Source organism: Colius striatus, chromosome 2 (genome assembly GCF_028858725.1).
Source record: "Colius striatus isolate bColStr4 chromosome 2, bColStr4.1.hap1, whole genome shotgun sequence".
NCBI classification, from domain to species: domain Eukaryota; kingdom Metazoa; phylum Chordata; class Aves; order Coliiformes; family Coliidae; genus Colius; species Colius striatus.
The window spans coordinates 21,364,495-21,385,992 of record NC_084760.1 but is presented as its reverse complement, the minus strand read 5'-3'; the positions used below and the strand labels follow the sequence as shown (position 1 = coordinate 21,385,992).

The 21,498-nt window shown below is 38.2% G+C and overlaps 1 protein-coding gene across 20 annotated transcripts in view; it reads right to left on the bottom strand.

The window, feature by feature from the left end:
- DST (dystonin) overlaps positions 1–21,498 on the bottom strand; it is a 308,980-nt gene that overhangs the window by 88,471 nt on the left and 199,011 nt on the right. For 14 of the 20 annotated variants that reach the window (XM_061989537.1, XM_061989540.1, XM_061989538.1 and 11 more), the window contains 14 exons: positions 20,923–21,156; positions 19,388–19,540; positions 16,914–17,147; positions 16,364–16,645; positions 14,750–15,295; positions 12,233–12,409; positions 9,465–9,588; positions 7,468–7,676; positions 6,625–6,942; positions 6,281–6,447; positions 5,580–5,736; positions 5,204–5,330; positions 2,726–2,785; positions 1,499–1,734 (listed from right to left, as the gene is read on the bottom strand). In XM_061989537.1, the coding sequence (XP_061845521.1) occupies positions 1,499–1,734; positions 2,726–2,785; positions 5,204–5,330; positions 5,580–5,736; positions 6,281–6,447; positions 6,625–6,942; positions 7,468–7,676; positions 9,465–9,588; positions 12,233–12,409; positions 14,750–15,295; positions 16,364–16,645; positions 16,914–17,147; positions 19,388–19,540; positions 20,923–21,156 (3,024 nt within the window). The remainder of the gene's footprint in view (positions 1–1,498; positions 1,735–2,725; positions 2,786–5,203; positions 5,331–5,579; positions 5,737–6,280; positions 6,448–6,624; positions 6,943–7,467; positions 7,677–9,464; positions 9,589–12,232; positions 12,410–14,749; positions 15,296–16,363; positions 16,646–16,913; positions 17,148–19,387; positions 19,541–20,922; positions 21,157–21,498) is intronic. The other 6 variants (XM_061989556.1, XM_061989550.1, XM_061989551.1 and 3 more) reach the window with 1 other exon arrangement.

The window sequence follows — 21,498 nt, the reverse complement described above, 5'->3', positions numbered from 1 at the left end:
CTCTTGCAATAGCATATGTTGCTGGTCAATTGTCTTTGGAAGAGATAACCTGACCAATTTAAACTATATTAATAGTAACAATTATGGTTTACTTTGATCAAGCGATAGAACTAGAAGAATCCAGATAAATAAGATCTATTAGGTCCCATGATATTCACATATACTTGGACTCTGTTCTTGTAGAGAGAGCAAACTGATGCACAGTACAGTTCCCAGCAGAAATAATCCAGCTAGCACCAACAGAGAAGAGTGTGGTGTGGCTTCATTTACCTCAGACAAAGTCCTGCCATCACAGATAGACTGCTGCTTGTAGATCACCTAAAACTATAGTTTCAAGAGCATCGTAGCTTCAAATGTAGACCTAGCAGGAGACTGAGATTTCTCAACAGCTCCTAATTCATGCTGTTCTTACAGACAGAGTGAACACTCCTTATATGCCTGGCAAAGGGCTCTTATATGAATATTCTTAAGTAACAAGGTTTGCCTCATAAAGCTGCATTTCAATTATCCAAACCCACTGAAATAAACACTGAACAAACTGTGCTTGATTTAGAACTTTTAGTAAGAGATCCAATTGCATCAGAAGGATGACTCTTGCCTGACAACTTGTTCAGTTTTTCAACTGTGAATACTCTTCTGTTACTATACAGAGTGTAAGACAATCGTGTTAGATTTGTACATTCTGTATCAAATGTGAAGGCGACAGTTTTCTTACATATTGAGTCTTTTTAGGATTGAATGTGGTCCAAGTATGAGGAAAATTAGCAGCTGTTCAGGTTAATTTTTAAGGGTAATACATCAAATATAAAGGAAGAATCTCACTCAGATCAATCAAATTCTGTCCTTGTTTATCCACAATCACAGGCAACTAAAGATTTTTCCCTTTCCATTACATTTCTGTTTACAGATGACCCTTTACATGTGTAAATGTTGTCTGTCATTGCTAGAGAAGCATACATTTCCAATGCTGAAACAGGACAGAAGCTTACTGCTGATTCAGTGGTTTTCTCATATAAGCTAAAAAGTGGGGAGGAGACTGTTGTGCAGCTATATAGCTTAACGAGCATGACACGGCTGCTGAAGAGAAACATTGCCTTGGAGTAGACATAAGCTGCTACAGCCACACAGACTGAGGGGTCTGTGAAGTGTCAGTGAACCAGCAGCTACAGAAACAGCTTTTGGAAAAATATATCCCTTCAGATCTTACAAGCAATCCCATATATACCTCTAAACCACTAAGGAGTTCAACAAAGTTTACTGCATAAATATAGCCTCACCTAGCTAAACTGGCCACTAAAATTATTAGTTTCTGACCTGCACAATTTTGACACAGTGCTTCTTTTACTCCATTGGCACAGTTTGCCAGATTTGCTCCAAGTCTGACAAGGCATGCTTATTAGGATCATTTGAATACTCTCTACAACATTAAGCAAGGTTGAGATATCAATTGCCCAATAACTGCAAGAAAAAGGAGGTTTTTTTTGAAGCCCCAAAGTACCTTATGTTGCTCAACTTGGGCTTTAACCTCCTCACTATCAGTTGGAGCAGCTTCCCAATCTGATGCAGTTTTGTCCATTTTTTGCAACCACTGCATCACTGAGGTTGATTCTTCCTGAATATTCTGCATTTTCGAAAGCATACTTTCCAGTTCTGAAATCTTTTCCTTCAATAAAATTCCCAAATCTTCATAACTGTGATTTACATCAGACATGGCTTGTTGAACATTTGCCAGTTCTGTAAAAGGAGAGATACATAAAGTCACTGTTACAGGTTCCAAGCCCTTCAAACAATAATTAAGATTTCAAAAACTTCTAAACAGTACTCTGAGTTACAATAGCTAATTGTCCCCCAAATAAGAAGCTGCCAAACACATTAAGAGTTATTTTCAATTCACTCTAACTGTGGAACACTCCATCTGAATGACCTAATGTAAATTTCTATTTGCAAGACCTTCTCACTTCACAGAAATCATTAGTTTGACATACAAAGGTATAAAAATACCTTTCAATCTTTCCATTCATTGTTATTTTAGTATTTTAAGCAACAATTCCATTACAAACAGTTGAACATACTAGACTACAGTTCAGTCTGTTACAACAGCTCAACGTTACTGCAATAATATTTTGTGCACATTCATGTAACGTTTTAAGTGTGTTTTATCACTGAGAGAGTACAGCAGGCAGACTGTGTACTAAGTAGGCTGTAGTTTAGGAGAACAGACACTGCAAACCTGGGACGTAGTACATGGCTATCCATAAGCACATAGAAAGTGCCTATTTCAGTTCCTTTATTTCTGTAAAGGGTTTGGTTGCATAGTCATACACATGTATGCAAAATGAGTGTCTCTGCACATGCATGCTTGTGTATGTGCCTGTTGTGAACACTGGTGGGTATGAAAAAGTTTAAAACTACATACACATAGAAGTTTCTCAGAAGTCACATGTTATATTAAAATGGACATCCCTCTATCCATTTATAGATATATTGATTCAGAAAACAAAGCCAGATGTGATCTTCAAAGAAACTATTGAAGGTAGATCTTGTTACAGGAAATTTTAGTATCACATCCTAGTCAATATAGTTGCCTTAAGTGGTGGTGAGGTGAAATTTCAATCTAGCAGAGGCTGCTACAAGCACATTTATGTACAACATTTAAAAAATACTTACATACTTCACAGTAATTGGCAGGTACATTTCTTTACTGCACCCTGAAATTTTTACTGACCTTTAGTTTTCAAGAAATCCTGAGTTCCTGGAGCTCCTTCACCGTTTAACATTGTGCCACCTGTGGAGATGAAGTCCCAAGCTTATTGGAGCCTTTTCCCACCAAACACCCAGCACTACCCTCCCACTTCCAAATAGCATTTCACATAGCTCACATTATAAGGTTACAGAAATATCTGAATGCTAACCTTGTAATAGCAAATATTGTATTTCAACTTTAAATATTTTACCATTGTTTTATGTTTCAAGCTGCTCCAGACAACTAGTACCATCAGTGGTACTATATATGCACAGCATATGCACAGCAGGTGGGTGTGCACACAGATGCACACAGACATGATGTATAAGCAGTCCTACCACTCACGATACAATGCTAAATAAAAGACTGTATTGAGCAAAGGTCTGTGTCCTAGCTGTGAAGCCTAGTCACATCCATTTGACTAAGGTCACTTCCTGCCTCTCCCCAAAAGGAACCTGTTCCCTGCTGCCTCCTGAGAACATTAGTCAGTCACGTCTAGGTATGGCCTGGGAGAGGGCTAGCTGGCAAACACTGAGACTCTGAAGAGAGCACTGAACATTAAACAGCAAAGATGACCAGAGTGGTCATTGCAGACACCACAACCAGATTTGAATTACCATCCCTGGAGGTATTCAAAGGCACATAGATGAGGCGCTAGGGACATGGTTTAGAGGCAGACATGGCAGTGTTAGGTTAACAGTTGGACTTTGTCTTTTCTAACCTAAATGAGCCTATGATTTAGCAGCACAGTACCTCTGCACAAAAAGCTCTTGACACCAACCAGACAAAACCCTCCATATCTTGTCATGAGGTAGACTTACAAGTACATGCTCCATGACAGGGATTGCAATGTGGACACCTAAAGTCCTTACTGTCACTAGAAGGCAGCCACTCATCCAGGCAGCCCTAGTAACTAAACCATAATTTCAAAGCCTCTGGAATCAGGGCTACATGGGCTTTGTAAAATGCTGTCAGATCACAGAAATGGGGCATACATTCAAGCCACAGAGAATTGCAAGGAGAACCACTTCCAACTCTCCTGAACCTATGTATTCCCAGATGAGCAATTAACAGAGGAAGATTAACGGTTGCCTTGGAAAAGGCTATGCATCTACCCCACAGTACCAGCTGGACAGTGAGGACCACATTAGTAGCAGCTGGAGGATGGCAAGAGAAAACAAACTAGACAAGAGAAGTCACAGGCCTCAGCCAGAGCCTTGTAAATCTTCATGCTCTATGAGCTGGACTCCAGTATTTATAACTATGATTAAGCGATACAGAGTACAGCTCTTGTCTAGGAGGGTCAATACTCTAGTCTGGAGGATTACAGCTGCTCTCACATGCTAGTTATTTAATTATTTTTCTAGCCGGATGCATAGAAGTAGAGAAAGGGGGAGGCCAAATACGCCATATAAGGTTCCAAAATGTTCTTTGAAACAGAGATATTGAGAAAGAAAGTGCTCTGCTCTGGCCAAATAGGTATCCTCTGGCTGTCCCCATCCTCTCAGTCCTTTGCAGATCACCAACAAAGGCCAACATACTCAAATTTATTTCCAGATCTAGTCTGTTCAAGAACTGACTGAAAATGTGCTTATAGTTGCTAAAACACCCTTGGTACTACAGGCCCTGAACTGTGACTTGAATGATACTCAGCAGAATTACTGGGTTCCATAAAACGAATTAACACTTAAAATACAGAAAAAATCACAGAAATGATTTTGCTGTCTTTAAAATCAGACTACTGGTAGAAAGGATTGAGCTAAGGCTCCAGACCGGAAATACATTTTGGCCCAGGAAAGTCATGTTGGAATATGGAGTTTATCCCTTTCTGTGCTGTTATTTCAATGAAAATATCGGCTAGTGTTAGCCATGGTATCATATTGGCATGAGGTTTGCCTAGGCTGACTTTGTAGATAAACTATATACTTGTCATCCTTTCAACAAATCCCTGTGACTCTAGAAACCTTTACATGTCTGTGTGGCATCACACAGAACAGTCTTGTGGCCAGTGAAGAAGTTTGCAAAGGCAGGATTTGTATTTGTCCTACTTGCAGACCTGATGTATGTATGATGCACTGAACAGTGATCAGAATAATTGAGTTTCTCATTATCAGAAGTTTTCTGAGGTGAGGTGCAGTCCACTGTAACACTGTTCATTTTGTTAATTATCTGGGAATTGCATACTGAAGTAACAGTTTTAGGACCTGTTAATCATTTATATCAAAACACTTTCACGTTATTTTGGCACTGTAAAGCAACCAGAATGTGTACTGAATTACTACAGCAGTTAGGACAGTTTGAATGAGAGTCACAACAGACAATGGTCAGTACAGACATGGCTAGCTGACCTCTCACAAGCCATAATATTCAGAAAGCTAATCCAAGGATGAAATATTTTCATTTTTCTCTTAAAAGTTTTCTCTTAAAATATTAGGCTTACCTGATTATACAAATGCATACCTGATTTTGCAACTGCTCTCAGTTTGGCAGGAGAAGTCACAGCAGTAATTAGATTACACAGCAATGTTCCTCTGCTATTCATTTTCTGCAGTTCTGGTGCTTTTAATGTCCATTCATCTTTTAAGTTCTGGTTAAGAAAGATAGTAATTTGTTCATTACAAAACCAATTTCAGGCTTAAAGGAATAACCTTGCTGCTTTTTGCTACTTGTGAATCCCCTGTAGTATATCTAAACATGCAGAGGAAACGGGAACATAAACCCAGACTGCAAGCTCCAAAGTCCCACTCACTGTGACCACTTACACTGGAAGTCTTTCACATTAGTAATAGATGCCCTGTTCCCTTCAGCCATATTTCACTTCTCTACAATGTCTTACCAACGTGTCTTCCAAAGGTTTCTTTAACTCCTCTGTATTCAGAGAGGGTTGTGCTGCTGGAATTCGTTCTGTCATCTCTTTTATCCATTTCTTTAATGATTCTACAAGTAGCTCAAAGGTATCCATTTGTTTCTGGCAAGATGATACATCCTCTTCTCTACAAAGTTAAAAACAATTAAAGGAATGTCAGTATGCCTTCTGATAATGAAACCAACAGGTATTATCACTCTGATATTGTTATTCCTAAACTCAAAGAGTCACAAAAGCTAGATTTGTGAATATGAGCAGAATGTGGAAAATCTAGTCTTGCTGTACAAGTAACTTCTGTGGAAGCTAGAATAATTTCTCCATTTTTCCTATGCAACCTGTTTCCAAATGGTACTTTAAAGCAATTCACATGGGCAGCAATTTACATTCTATCAGAAAAGGGGAGAAGTAGGGTTTTCTTGGAACTGATAGCACTTCTGTGAATGTCACAAAATTTGAAGTTATTTGTCTTTACAGTCCACATTAGAGCTCTTGAACCAGACAGACCAACTACAGAGGCATTTCCAAACAGAATCCCTTTTGTTAAATAAAAAAACCTCTCTACTCTGTGGTTAGCTGCAATCTCTTGGGATTGCATGCAAAAGGCTAGCTAGTCAGCACAACATTCATGCTGTATCATTAGCCAAAGCAGAAACACTAATTATTTCACTTACTTTTCCTTTACAGTCTCCTCTACCTCTCTGAATTTCTTTGATAAAGCGTTTACTTTCTCTAATACCAACGCTTTATCTGCAGGAAGAGCATGGAATGAAAGTTCTTCAAGAAGCTGCTGCAAAACTTCCAGATCCTTCTTATGTTGCGCCAATTCCACACTTGCTTCCTGTAAAACCGGATTTAATTCTTCACATTAGACTTTAGAAACACTTGTTCAAAATTAAATTATTGATTTTAGCTAGCCAACCAAAGTTGAAAAACAAGCATGCCTTATTTACTGTTCAATCACTTAGATGAGTTAGACTAGAAATGCACGACATACACAAACAAAATGCTACAGTACCTGCATATATTGAGACACTTCACTGACATCCTTTCTTGGTGCCTCTGTCTCACTGAGCGCCTGGTTTTTCTCATCCAGAAATGACTGAAGCTTTTCTGACAGATCTTCAAATAACTCCACTTTAGTCTTTAACTCTTCCATTTTCATAAGCTTTTCTTTATGTTTGTTACTTGCTTCAGAAAACCGTCCTGCAAGTTCACTCATTTTAGCTTTCAGTGTGGATGCAGTGGAAGGATCTGCTGTTTCTGTGAACTTCTTCACTTTTTCATTCATGGTGTTTATACTGCTTTGACGACCCACGATATCTTGCTCTAGCATCTGAAACAAGCAAGAACTACATCATATTGCTTATAACTACATTTTAAGAAGATAAACTAGTCCACCACATGAAGCAACAAATTAGTACAGCTAGATCATTACTGTAGATTTATTTAAGCTACAAAAATCATAGAATCATAGAATGGTAGGGGTTGGAAGGGACCTTTAGAGATCATCTAGTCCAACTCCCCTGCAGGAGCAGGTTCACCTAGATCAGGTCGCATAGGAACATGTCCAGGCGGGTCTTGACGACCTCCAAGGAAGGAGACTCCACAACCCCTCTGGGCAGCCTGTGCCGGGGCTCCATCACCTGAACAGTGAAATAGTTTTTTCTTATGTTTAAATGGAACTTTTTGTGTTCCAGCTTCATTCCATTACCCCTTGTCCTGTTGCTAGATACCACAGAAAAAAGGGATGTCCCAACCTCCTGACGTCCATCATTGACATATTTGTAAATCCTTGTAAATATTAATGAGATCCCAAATTATCAAACAAATGTTTCTTCTCTCAGAGAATGCTACTTACAATGCTTTTACTAATAATATCCTGAATAGCAGCAGAATTCAAAGGCACTTGGTCTTGTTCTTCAAGGCTCTTTTCAACTCTTTCCATCCAATCCAGCATTTCATCCAAACCATCCTGCACGCTTAGGGATCGTGTCAGAGTTATTTGGAGCTTCTCATTCCTTTCATTCACAGACTTGGATAAATTGTCGTATCTCTCCACAATATCATCTGATAAACAGAAAACTGATGTCATTTTTTTTCCTTTAGCCAAACTCAACTTTTAACTTATTTTACAAGTTGTCATCCATTAAGTATGAGTCAAAAATTGACTACACCAGAATAAAGCAAGATCATCAGTTTTATTTAGTAAAAATACACAAGCAAAGACCAAAATGCTCAAAGAAAGCCGAGGAGCTCACAGGACAAGGGAAATAAGGGAGCAGCTTACAGCTGTACTCCCCAGTTTTTAGAAGCTGGTCCCATAGAGCTCTAGCTTATGACAGCTGTTGACTGTTCCCAAGAAAAAGAATAGCAGAGTATTAAGACAGCTCTTCTACAATTATGTCTTATTGTCAGAACTGAAAGGTTCTTCTAGATGGTTCTTCATAAGACCTTCAATAGTACTGAGATAAACTTCTGAAAGGCACAAGTTCCATGCTCCTCCCATGGAGTTTCATCACTCACTCCAAAAATGCAACTTTTATTTTGTTGCTGTGCAAGTTACTTATGGGACTGCAGTAAAAGATAGCTGTGTGATACACATAGAGAGTCTTCTAATTTCAGACAGCGGTGAATGTCATGCTGTGCTAATTCTCACAAAAGATAAGAAAGAATATTGGGTGTAGGTGGCAAGGTTTTGGTAAGGTTTTGGTAAGGTTTTTGGTCTCTGAGAAGAGGGCTAGGGGCTTCCTCATGGAAGACAGAGATAGTTCCGGCTAGCTCAAAGTGACTCACTACAGTGCACATCTGAGCTCTTTTACCAAGCTGATTGTGCCTCTGGGAAAATGTACTTAAGAAAGGGGAAAATGCTGTCTGGGACTGAGAAATGAGGGGGGAAAATGTGAAAAACAGCTTGGCAGACATCAAGGTCAGACAACAAAAAGGGAGAAGAGGTGCTTCAGTTGCTGGAGCAGAGATTCCCCTGAAGCCTGTGGAGGAAAATGCTGGAGAAGATAACCACACTGCATGCAGCCCATGGAGGCCTCCACACTGGAGGTGGGTATTTCCTGCAGGAACTGCAGCCCATAGATGGCTCATACTGCAGGAAGGTTATCCTGAAAGATTTCAGCCTGTGGAGAGGACTCACATCGGAGCTGGGGAGAAGTGTAGGCAAGAAGCAGTCGCAGAAAGGAGCTGTTATAGACTGACCGTAACTACCCATTCACTCTGCAGTGCCTGTCAGGGATGAGGTGCAAGCAAGTGGGAAGGGAAGAGTGATGATGAGCCTGGAAAACAGAGCCAGGTGGGAGGAAATATGTTGCTTTAATGTCTCTTAATTTCTCACTCTTGAAGTCTGTTTTATTTGGTAATAAATGAAATTTAGTTTTCCCCAGGTCAAGTCTGTTTTCCCCATGACAGTAATTAGTAAGTGATTTCTCTGTCTTTATCTCAACCCATGGGCTTTTCCATGTTGTCTTTCACCCTGCTCTTACCCCAAAGGGAGTAAGAAAACAGCTGGGTGGGCATCTGATAGCCAGCCATGGTCAATCCCATCACAGATGGTTTCTTGAAGCCAGAAAGAAATAATTCCTTGGCTAAGCAAACTTCAGATAATTGCTCGGAAACAGATCACTGGAGTCGTGTTGCTCGAACTCAAACATGCTCCTTCCCACTGGAGAACTTGTAATTTTCAGCAAATCTCTACCTCTGTTTGGCCTGTCCATCTATAATATGGGAATTAAATGTAAACTCTATTTTGAGGGGAAGAGAGGGGTGGAAAAAGAGCTATTGTCTCTTCCAGTATCTGAATGCAGACATAAACGATAAAAGAGGTTTTAAGAAAAGCCAGTATTTTACCCAGTGTTTTCTGAATCTCATCTTTGTCTGGTGTCAACTCTCCCCTCGTATCCAATAACACCTCAGCAGATTTTTTCAGTTTTTCTACAGCAATTTGGTGGTTAGACACTTGTCCCTGAAGAACCTGTAAAATTCCAGAGTTATCAGTTACGTTTCTCAAAACAGCTAATAGTTACACATGCAAGGCTTGAGATCTGTCACACAACCTGAACTTTGTGCTAGGAATAAACTAACTCAATTTGTGGCCTCTCCTTAACAAAAACTTTCACCAGTGTCTATGACTGCTTTTGACCTTCCGACCCTTGTTTTAGTTTATTCACCATCTTTTTTATCTTCTGTTTTACAACACTTCTTTGTCTCAACAAATTTCTTGCCTGTAAGTACAAAATGTATCTTTTGATTAACTGTCTGTAAAGATCACTTATACAGATACTTGTAATACCCAAAGGAAAATAAATATATCTTTCCACTCAGCATTAGAGAACAATTCACAGGAAAAAACAGAGTCATCAGCAGTAGTTAAACATTCACCATCAGTTGTATTGACAAAGGATTAGGCTGATGCTGCAAGTGTAAACAGGAATAGTTTGAAACAAGATGATTGTTCTTCTCACTTTAGGAACCTCCTGTAGCCAGTGCCACTGAATTTTGCCTAGGTTTGTCCATCTAACCAAGGAATGTAGGTTTAGAGACTATCCCAGCCATGACTTGCTCCAGAGTAAACAGAGAAAGATGATAAGGATGAATCAACTTCTGAAAGTGTCTTTTTCTCTCCAGTGTATACAAATACTTTAGGGTGAATAGTCTTTAAATTATTTCAGGCCTCTGTGCTAGTGTATATGATGTGTATTTGTTCTGACTCATTTGAACTTTAAACAAGTCCAAAATTAGGGGACTTCTCATTTATTTTTTGATACATCCTAACTGAATGAGCATATGTCTCAAAGGTAATCCTATCTGCCCTGCCAGCACAAAGAAGTCATGCCCATGCGTTCAGCACCGGTATCCAGAGCACAACAGTATGCCAGAACAGAATACAGTTGCTGACCCACTTGACAAAATAAAACTCAGATAGATTTGAAGAGAAATCTTCCTCACACTAAACAAATACCTTGTTCTTGTGCAAAGAAACCCAAACCAACACATCCCAGGAAATCTTGTATGCTAACAGAAAGCAAGTAAGCTGATGCCAGAGGCACTGAAGAATATTCTGAAGAACAGTTAATCCCCATAAAAAGATTAGACCCTGCCATGCTGCCAAGGTCTGTGTCTAGCTGGATTATCAGTCGCATGTGTTGGCTACAAGGGACAGCTTTAACTTGCAACACCTGACTTCTTCCAAAATACTCTTTGTTTTGCTTTCATTAATTGGCTTTCTTTCTTCGGCCTCCTGTTTTTTCTCTTCCTTTCAATCTCTTGACATGTTGTACCCTCTCCCTTCTTCCCAGCTAATATTCAGAGTGCTCTTTTGTGTGGCAAGTAATCCATCTAGGCACTTCATAAAAGAACCCCACTACTCACTCCTTTTGTATTACTCGCATGAAAATTGGCATTGTACCAGATATAATTCGTTTTGGCATAAGGAACAAAAAGTTTAAATGAAGCTTCAAATTGTAATTGGTGTTATTCCTGCTTCTCTGGTGCTTGGAAGCACAAATGTACCTAAGTTATTCCACTGTTAAGAGTTTGGAATTTACATGTTTCATTTTGTTATCTCAAAACATCACTGTGATTTGTCCCCTCTGATATGTCACGCACCCAAGTGTTCAGCAATTCCAGTGTGTGATTTTAAAAATACCATGTGCTAAAGCTAACTACTGCTCAGATTGATGTAAGTAAAATGGTTGGAAGCATGTACTTTCCAAGAGCCATTGACTATCATTTGTCTATAGTAAACATACCAGACCTGCACTGATGTTCCACATTGCACAGACCAAATAACAGCCTTGCTCACCGAAAAAGAAATCATTTAGCATTTGAATTATAGTATAGATGATTGAATATGTTTGTGAAAATATAATAGTCAATTCAAAGGTAGACTGTATGAAACCATCTAACTCCCCTTTGACCTGGGTTGTTAAAGCCTTCTGTAAACCTACATTTTTACACAACTAACTGGAGTTTTACCTTTGCAAGTTCCGTCACTAACCTATCTTGTCTCTAAGAGGATTTATACAAAGTTGTAAATTACTCCCTCAGTGGAAAAAAACAACCAGCCAAACAAAAATCCCAGCAAAATGCTGCTTTTCTGTGCACCATAAATTACATTATATTCCCACTCTGCAGGGCCTACAGTACTAGAGATAACTGAAGCAGGCAAATAGCCGAGTCACATCACACTTCTTATCCACTATGATCCCTTTTATAATGCAGTAACATACAAATGTAAACAGAAAACGAGCAAGAGTCATAGATAACAAACTTCAAATGGTCTTCTCTATCAGAAACTCAGTTTCAATCCCTACTCTGATAGCAAACTGTAATCTTTTTTTACTTCAAAAATCTTCCACCCTATCATTTGCTAAGTGATATGAAACACGTCTTGCTTTCATCATAGCTAATGGCATCTTGGTCCCTCCTAGTTTTTCACCCCTCTGCTTTTCAGGTAACACTCTGAACAGCTGAATTTCAGAACTAAAAAAGTTGCATGCCCACGTGCAAGGCAAGAATTTGGCCTGCAGCCACTTGGATTATATCAGATTATCCTGTTTTTCAGACAAAAAGCAGTCCTTTTTAGGACAAAAGTGCTTCTTTTTAAAGCTTTTCACCTTGGTTTCTTCTAGTTGTCTTTGGAGATTTTTGGGATCCACTGCAATTGGCTCTGATAGTTGTTTGTTCACAGTTATTTCAGAGGCCTTGAGACCTGCCAAAAGTCCAGATGAAGTGTCTTCATAATGCTGGTATTTATCCACCAAGTCTTTAAGGTTATTTCCAAGGATGCTACACTAAAAGAGTAGAAAACAAACAAGCAAATACCCAGGTATTAAACTGTGTGCTGCATTTCACACCAATCTCAACATTTTACTTTCCTTCTCGAAACACTGCGTTATTTTTTCCTGTCACTGCCTGTTACCTGAACTAAGGCAGGACAGGCTAGGCAAGTCTTCCTAGTTTGTGCTCCTCAAGCATAATTTAGGATTAATTCACTGATGCAGGCAGGAAACTGCAATCTAATCCATTGTACTAGAATAGCAAAAACTTTAGGAATACTTTTTGAGCATCAAACTAAAGATTCTTTATCAGCACTCTGACAAAAATGTAGCCAGTGGAAGCTGGACATTTAAAAAAAGAATCAGAAGGTATGTGCAGGTACATTTAAATACAGACAGCAGAGCATTGCTTTCATAACTGCCTCATTTGCATAGTAAATCCAAAGTGACATGGCTTGCTATTGCACATATGCTTTACTTTGGTCACTTAAGAATGTCATATGACCAAGAATCTATTAGTCATATATGTTAGCATAGCCCAAAATGTATACAGTGAATTGTCACATATGAAGGTCAGTGGAACGCTTTCAAACTTTTTGGAGATGGCTTCACAAGGGAAAACTGATTGCATCAAGTCGTAATATTTATCAACAGTTACTTTAAATATTTATATGCTAAACCTTCCATACACTGCATTTTAAATATTTATATATGGTAGTTGGTCTCCATCTGGTGGACAAATATAGAATGCATTCATTTATAAAACCAGGAACTAAGATTGACTTTGATTCAACATATAAGCCCATAAAGTCATATGCAAGCGCATGAATATACATATATATGTAAAATAAAAGCAATATAAATATTTATTAAAAGCAAGAAGCTATTGAAAAAGGAAAAAAGGTTATTACAAATGGATTACTACTCATTTATAGCTTGGACCATCTCATAACTTTTAGAAGATGTCACTTTTTAAAAGTCTATCCTTCAAGACTTAATAAGAAAAGCCTGCTTTGCTCTGCATATTTATCATCAAATATTTAAGCACACCCATTATGTCTGAGACAAATGTATATACAGAAAGGACAGAATTTGGCACATTGACAAATCTGAGACCATAAATCAAGCTGCTGTCATAGGACTTTTATGTGCAGAAAAATAAGCTCTCTGAAAATTTTGCAATGAAATCTTTACATTCACACTCAATCTAATCTCATAAATCACCTGGACGAAATCAAATGTGTTAATACAAGCTCTTAGCTTCACTGTTCATGTAAGTTAATTGGGGAAATAAAGACAAGGTTCTGTAAATGTGGGATCTTCTTCACAAACTGTTGAGAGAATAAGGTTTACACTGTTTTTTTAACCAAGAAATTGAATCCATGTCTTTACAGAATTTACATTTCTGAGCAAGAAAACACAAAACAGACAAAAATTCTGAACACTGACTCTCTACTAAGGAGTATGATCCTATGATCTTAGAAAATTATGAAATACCATGGTCAAAGGATACTGGCAGCAACTCTTAAATGGTTCAACTAATCATTGTCTCAAAAGTTTACAATTCCAGAGTATTACCAATATTGAACAACATTGTTGTTTTCTTGCAAACAGTTGGAAAGTTGGCATGTAAAGTTGGTGATGTTTGTCTAGTTCTGCCAGACAGATTCCATAGGTGATCCTAGCACAGAGACCTGCATTATCTTTGCTCTTTAAGGTACATGGAGGATTTTGCACTGTTAAGTTTCCCATTAGAGACTAATCTCAGACTGTTGAGGAGAAAATATTTATTTGGCTGAGTAGTGGCAAAGAATTGCAATCCGTAAACTACTGCATTTTTGCATATCTAGTGCAGACAACAATGGTCACATTAGGACAAACTATTCCAAGAGGCAAATCAAATTGAAATTTTGAATGTTAACCATGGCATAGTCTCTCCGATACTCACTTTATTAGTAGGAAGCCAAGTAAATAAGCAGGTGTGAGAAATACCACAACAAACATAAAGAAATATTATCCATCTAAAACTATTACAATTTCTTTCCACTCCAAAATGTTATGCAGACATCCTGTACTGTCACAAACTCAAAGAGTTTGTGCAAAGAAGAATGAAGAAATCTGGTCTTATTTCTCCTTTGTAACACAAGGTAGAAAATTTTACCCATTCAGACCTTAAATAGTCTGGCATTTGACTAAAGCAGATCTTCCAGAAAAGCATTTTGTTCTTCTACCTAACTTTAAGAAACAAGTAATTTAGAACTTTCCACAGTTTTTGTTTCATCAGCTAACCTCTTTTTATACAAACTGCCAAAATAATTATAGTAGTCCTTCCTACGAAGTATAAATAAAACTTACCTTAGTATAGAGAGATTTGAAACGATCTGAAGCACTATCCAATTTATTTTGCACTTCAGCAGAAGTAGACGAAGTATCGATACCATCTTTGTCAACCTTCACACCATCTCTTTTGCTACATGACCTTGCAGCATCTAAAACTCTTTGTCCAGAAATTGTAATATATCGTAAATCACCTTTGTGAGATATAACATCTTCTGAAAAACTCTTCTGCCTTTTCAGTTTCACCATAATACCACTGAAGTCAGAAGCACCTGCCTCCAAATTGTCAAGTTCTTGTTCTGCTTGCTGAAGCCAGTTTTCAAATTCGCTATAGTCTGCATCAAATTTCTCAAGTTCTTCTCTTAGGGAATGAGTCAATTTCATTTTCCTTTCTGACTCAGCTAAAGCTGTCTCGTACTGAGCCTTTAGCTCTTTCATGTTCCTTTGCATCTTATCTTTTTCTTCAGGGGAAAGGTAGTGCCCCTGTTTCTCAAGCAGTGACTGAGCAGACTGAGTTGCTATGATGACAGCCTGCTGCTGTGAAATAATTTTATCATGTTGAGCCTACAAGAAAAAAATACAAACAATTATGACCAATACTTTCTCAAATGGTTCCTTAGAAACAAGTAAAAAAAAAGTCCACCAAAATGATAAAAAAGCTTTTCTATTTTTTACATTCCTCATTCAAAAACCTCTTGTGAGTAATTTAGTTGAAAGTTTGACTCCTGGTCATGATATTTCTGTACAGTTTCAAAATTCTGTGGAACATCCAATGGTAATTTAGTCAGATATACAAGCCAAGACCAAATATCACTGGAACTCAGAAATGCTAGAATATATATCCCACACAAACACTTTGCCTTGTACCTCTAAAAGACAACTCTGAAGAGTAAAACTAGACATTATCCTTTTTTTTTTCCTAATAAAAATTCTTAGCTTCTTACTTAACATTTAGGGTAGTGTATTTAGTAGATTTAAAATTTTCCTAATTCCCTGTCTCAAAGTAGGATTTATCAAATAAAACACTACAAGGTAGGCAACTTTCCAAATCAAAATTGTTCCATTTTCTGTAACATATATAGTAGCTACCATTCCAGATAAATGTCGTTGAGGGAAGAAACGTTATTATCCATCTTTCTGAATTTAATTTTTCAGTTTCAAGAGCAATGTTTCTTATCAAATATACTTGATCATAAAACAGGTTGACATTAAAAATTGAGAAATGGTCTATGCATGTAAATTGATTAAATCTCAAAAAATAAAGTCACCAAAACTAGAACTGTTAAATAACTTCAGTAAACTATTCTTTGCAACTATTGGTAATCAGTGTTCACAGGGAATTGCAGGAGACTGAATCATTTGGTTATTACAAAGACTCTGAAAAAAACACATAAAGGGTATGAATTTGTGTTGCTGCTTTTTGCATTTTATTTACCTGCATTAATTTCTCACAAAATTCACAATTGACAAATTCTCAGTACATTCTACCTACTGAACTTCCTGCCACTGTACATCACTAACACCCTGCTGCTAGTTCCAAAGTCTATGGCAGAAAGGATGAGACTGAAGTCACATGTGAAGATTGACAGTCTTAGCAATTAAGTGTTCAATAAACCCAGTAACAAACAGTACCTTCACTTTCTGATACTGCTGGTTCAAATTATCTTCTGTGCTTTTTACTAGTCCATCCACCTGAGTTTCAATGTCTTGCTGAATGTCCAGCAGATTACCATTGACATCATCCTCCTCTCCTTCCAAAGCCTTCACATCTCCCTCTTCAAAGTGCGTTCCATTCTGTTCTATCACCTGCTTAAATTTCCGGCCATGCTCTGCTTCTTTATCCACATTCGATAACCAATCCAAGAGATTTTCTACTGTATTTTTACTTTCTTCCAGCTGCTCTATGGCTGCAACCTACATTGAAATTTCACAGTTTCAGTTCAGAAATCCTTTTTAAGCACTACAAACTATCATACACAAACAGAAGACTTGAAATACATGAACAATAGACAACATTTTCACAATATATATATGCTGCTGTTTATTTTATCAAGAAAATAACCCAGCAAAAGTTTATGTCATCCCTTAACCTCTCCACAGTATACCAATACGAAGTTGCAAGATTAATCCCGTAAGACATGTAAAAAGTTTTAATAAAGGTATGAAATGGTTGCCTAGAAACCTTTTCTGTTTCCTGCTTAATTGCTGTTGTCATAGCTTTATCCAGTTCTTTTTTGGACTCTTCTGCTTTCTGGCTAAGGAGTAAACATTTTGTCTTAGCTTCATTCAGTTTCTGTTCAAGAACAGTCTTGTCTTCTTGTGACAACTTTTCTCCATTCTCTTTCAGGAAGGTTTCAGTATTTTTCACAACTTCTGCCAGTGTCTGGGCACTCATTCTCATGTCTTTTTGTATCTCCTTTTGAGAAAAAAGAAAGCAAACAGTAGTGTTAAGTAAATCGCTCACCAGATCTTTCCAATTAGCTTTATTGGGACTATGTCTGCTCTAGGGGTAAGCACCACAGTGGTCCTTTCTAACTTGGGAGAGCACATGATACATTACTAAACTGCAGATAGGATTACTAAAAAAACAAAATCAACTCAACATATGACCATGTTGCTGCATTTCAATCTGTCTGTTGGGTTTTTTTAATTTGCAAGTCTGTTGGCTTACATTCCTATTCAGACTGAGGCCACTTTTTGTTTAACAGCTCAAATATTTTTTTTCCCATCTATACAGAAGAAAGTATATCTTATTTTTTAGAGATCAAGAGACAGAACAAATCCACTACACTACAGTTAGTAAGGTGAATCTCCTGACAAATTCCATTCCAGGGAGGTTGTTCTCCCTCTCTCCTCTGCCCTGCTGAGATCTCATCTGGAGTACTGTGTCTGGTTCTGGGCTCCTCAGCTCAAGAGGGACAGAGAACTTCTGGAGAGTGTCCAGAGCAGGGCCACCAAGATGATCAGGGGACTGGAACATCTTTCATACGAGGAAAGGCTGCGGGAACTGGGGCTGTTTAGTCTGAAGAAGAGGAGACTGAGGGGAGATCTTATTAACATTTACAAATATCTAAATAGTGGATGTCAGGGAGTTCGGGCAGCACTTTTTTCTATAGTAGCTAGCAACAGGACAAGGGGTAATGGGATGAAGCTGGAACACAAAAAGTTCCACTCAAACATAAGAAAAAACTATTTCACTGTTCAGGTGAGGGAGCCCTGGCACAGGCTGCCCAGAGGGGTTGTGGAGTCTCCTTCCTTGGAGGTCTTCAAGATCCACCTGGACACGTTCCCATGCAACCTGATCTAGGTGAACCTGCTTCTGCAGGGGAGGTTGGACTAGATGATCTCTAAAGGTCCCTTCCAACCCCTACCATTCTATGATTCTATGAAAGCCACAGAAAATAAAGAGACTGAATAAAAGTCAGAAAATTGTAGTCATCTTTCCCAGATGGAAGTTTTCCCATATTTCTTGGTTTTGTTCAGGCCAGAAATACCATAAGAATAGTCTTATTTAGTTGTAATCAATCATAGTATTTCTCCAAATAATGTTTCAAGTCCATTAAGTTTCATAGAGAACAGATGTTTAGTTTTAGTTTATCCAAAGCAGTTTGCTTAGTCCTATAATAGAGTCAGGTTAAAAAAATCTGCCTCCCAGTCTGAGGGGAGCTTTAATTATAGCAATAATTATGTTACTGAACACATTCACCTAGTTACTGAAATAATGAAGAGCTTTGTCTTTACAGGCAGTGTAATACTTTTGAAATTGCAAGACAAAACATTTGATTCTCATTTCAGACTACAGACTTTGCAGCAATTATAGAATACAGCTTGGCAGCTAAAACCACAGCCTGTTTTAACACTTCAAGATGTATGTTACAAAGATTTTCCCGAGGACACTGTACTGATACAACATTCTCCACTGAAAAAGATGTCTATGCTCACTTTTGAACAGCTTACTGAGGATGAAACCATTGCTGTGATCTATAGAAGACCTTTTTTAAGCCCCCATTCCCCTCCTGAGACACACTTATTCAATGGTGTCTACCAAGAGTACCTTTGGTCCTTTAACTATCATAACCTCTGTTAGTACCAGTCAGGACAGAGTAAAAGCTCAGATATGATAGGATATAGGTGAAAAGCAAGGTGTCAACAGAAAAGCAAGAAAACTGAAAAGGCTCTCTTACATGAGGACACCAAGTAGATTGCAAGCAACACTAGAGAAAGCAGAATTCAAACAAAAACAAGAGTGAGGCAATGGAAAGCCTCAGGCAAGAGACAGCCTTGCAGCAAAGCACTGTGAATAGGAATAGAATTCTACGATCAGTTAAAAAGCTGGTGAAATTATTTCAGCATAATAAATAAGTGTGATTTTATCACATCCAATGGGACAAATCTTAAGTCAATATGAAACAAATTTCATGCCTTCTCCAACAGTGCTCCTATTCTAGTGTCTCATAGTTTGAAAGTTTCTTTTCTCTCTCTGGCACATAGCGGAGTGTATTCACAAGCAGCAGTTTCAATGTACACCATTAAAAAGCCTTTACTTTTGCTAGGTCAAAGAAATCTTATTTTACCCTCCTGACACATGAGAAGTCTTGTTACTCAACAAAAGAGTCTAGTCACTATCCTCTGCACTCTGACTAGAATTATGCATACCTCCTGTTTGGTCTGGTATTGTTGTAGCTCAGCCTTACTGTCTCCAATAACAAGAGACTCTTGCCGTCCGATGAGTCGATTTTCAGTCTGTGTAAGCAAATCACAGATTTCCTGCAGCTTCTCTTTGCACTCCTGCTGCCGTTCAGCCACATCCTATATTAGAGCCAAGGACAAGTGAAGAATAAACAAAAACATCCTCACTTTAGCAACTAACAGACACTCTAATAGGAGTTACCTTTGAACATCAGTATTGAAAAGCAACCTTTTAAAGAGTATGCTGTAAACATGATAGCAGTGGTACAAAGTGCAAGATGAACATACAGAAGTTATGGATAAACTTCAAATACATTGTAAGTAAAAGAGACCATGTTTGATGGAACTGCCCAATAGAAGTCTGGCCATGCACATATGTGAAAGATGAAATCTCCAAACCACAGGAGGGAAATTCCAGTCTCTTAACTCCTTTAAATCTGTGATAAATACTATTAATTCTGGAAAAAGCATATAAAAACAGAGGTTAGTTATGATTGTGAGTTAGATCTTTTTGGTATGCATCATATGTTGCCTGAATAGAAAATGTTGACTGTTTAAGCGGCAAAAAAGAACAAAACATGCAAGTGCATTACTATTACTAAGCCCTAGAAAAGTTATCTGTGCCTTTCCTTTACTCAATTTTATGTTTCTTTCACAAAATATGGTGGAAACAAATGTTCTTAGAATATCAAAATAATACAAAGTCTCACAATGCTGAAACACCTTTCATTATGCATAAACCATGGGCTGAGGTGGTGATTCTGGAGCTCCAGAGTTTTTCTCTGAGATGCAGTTATGCTGAAGCTTCTTAGCAGCCTACCTTGACTCTACAAAGGCTGCATATGCTTGCCAACTGCAGCTATGCCAGCAGAAGAGGTAGCTGTCCCAGCTGGATTCATAGACTTTCCTAGTGCCCATGCCTAGAACTGTAAATATCTTAGCAGATGTACTCAGATCTTTGTCCCTCTAACCTGTCCCAGTTAAACAAGTCATGGTAGCAAGGATTTAAACAATTCTGGTTCTTTGACTATACAGACCTAGAAAAAAGATCACGTAAGCAGAAGATACGGCAAATAAAAGGAAAAGAAAATCTTCATCAGGACAGAAGTGATGAGCAATGGTGCAACAGTAAATTCACTAATCAGTACAGCTGCAGCCAGGAGAGTTTGTTGCTTTAATTACTGACAGAGCTATTAAACAAACATCTGTTGAGAAACCTCAAGCAAAATTCCCTCAGTGCTAGAAAAACTAGACCTCAGGCTGTACAGATCTTAATACCCAAAACTGTGCCCATCCTCAATCTAATGAGCTGTTTCTGTGACTTTATCAAGGAAAGACAAAAATGACAATTCACTGAACTTCATGAATACCATCTTTGTAGAACTATGAACGTATCTATAGAAAAACTGAGAAGGTAGGAATACACAATACTGCATATGCTGGCATTAGAATTCCTCATTCATGGACAGAAACACTCAGCACACATTTACACAAAGGCAAACCTTCTGATCACCCAGCTCTTGAGCTGCTTGTATCTGAGTTTCTAAACTTTCCATTTGAGATGTTATTGCTTCCTTTACTTCCTGAAAAGTTTTCTGGGTCGTATTTAAGAGCCTCAGCAGCTGTTTACTCTGATTAGGAGAAAGATCTTGCGCGTGTTCAGAAATGAAGAACTGAACATCAAATGCAGTGGACTCCAGTTGCATTTTTTTACAGCTGAGCTCTGCAGCTCTGTTCTGTAAATGAAGAGAATGCAATTACCAGTAAAGATGAAAAATTCAGTACAAATAAAAGTATTGCTATCCTCTTAGCCCCTGCTCTAAAATTATTTTGGGAAACAGTTTACTCATAGTAAATCAAAACTCCCGTGTCAGAATCATTCTACAAACATTCAGATACAGCATTTGAATTGGTGCATGATTTCCCTCTGGGACAGTCCATGCCCAAGTAAGAAATAAGATGGCTTTGAATATCTTTATTTCACAGAATCACAGAATGGTAGAGGTTGGAAGGAACCTTTAGAGATCACCTAGTCCAACTCCTCTGCAGAAGCAGGTTCACCTAGATCAGTCTGAAAA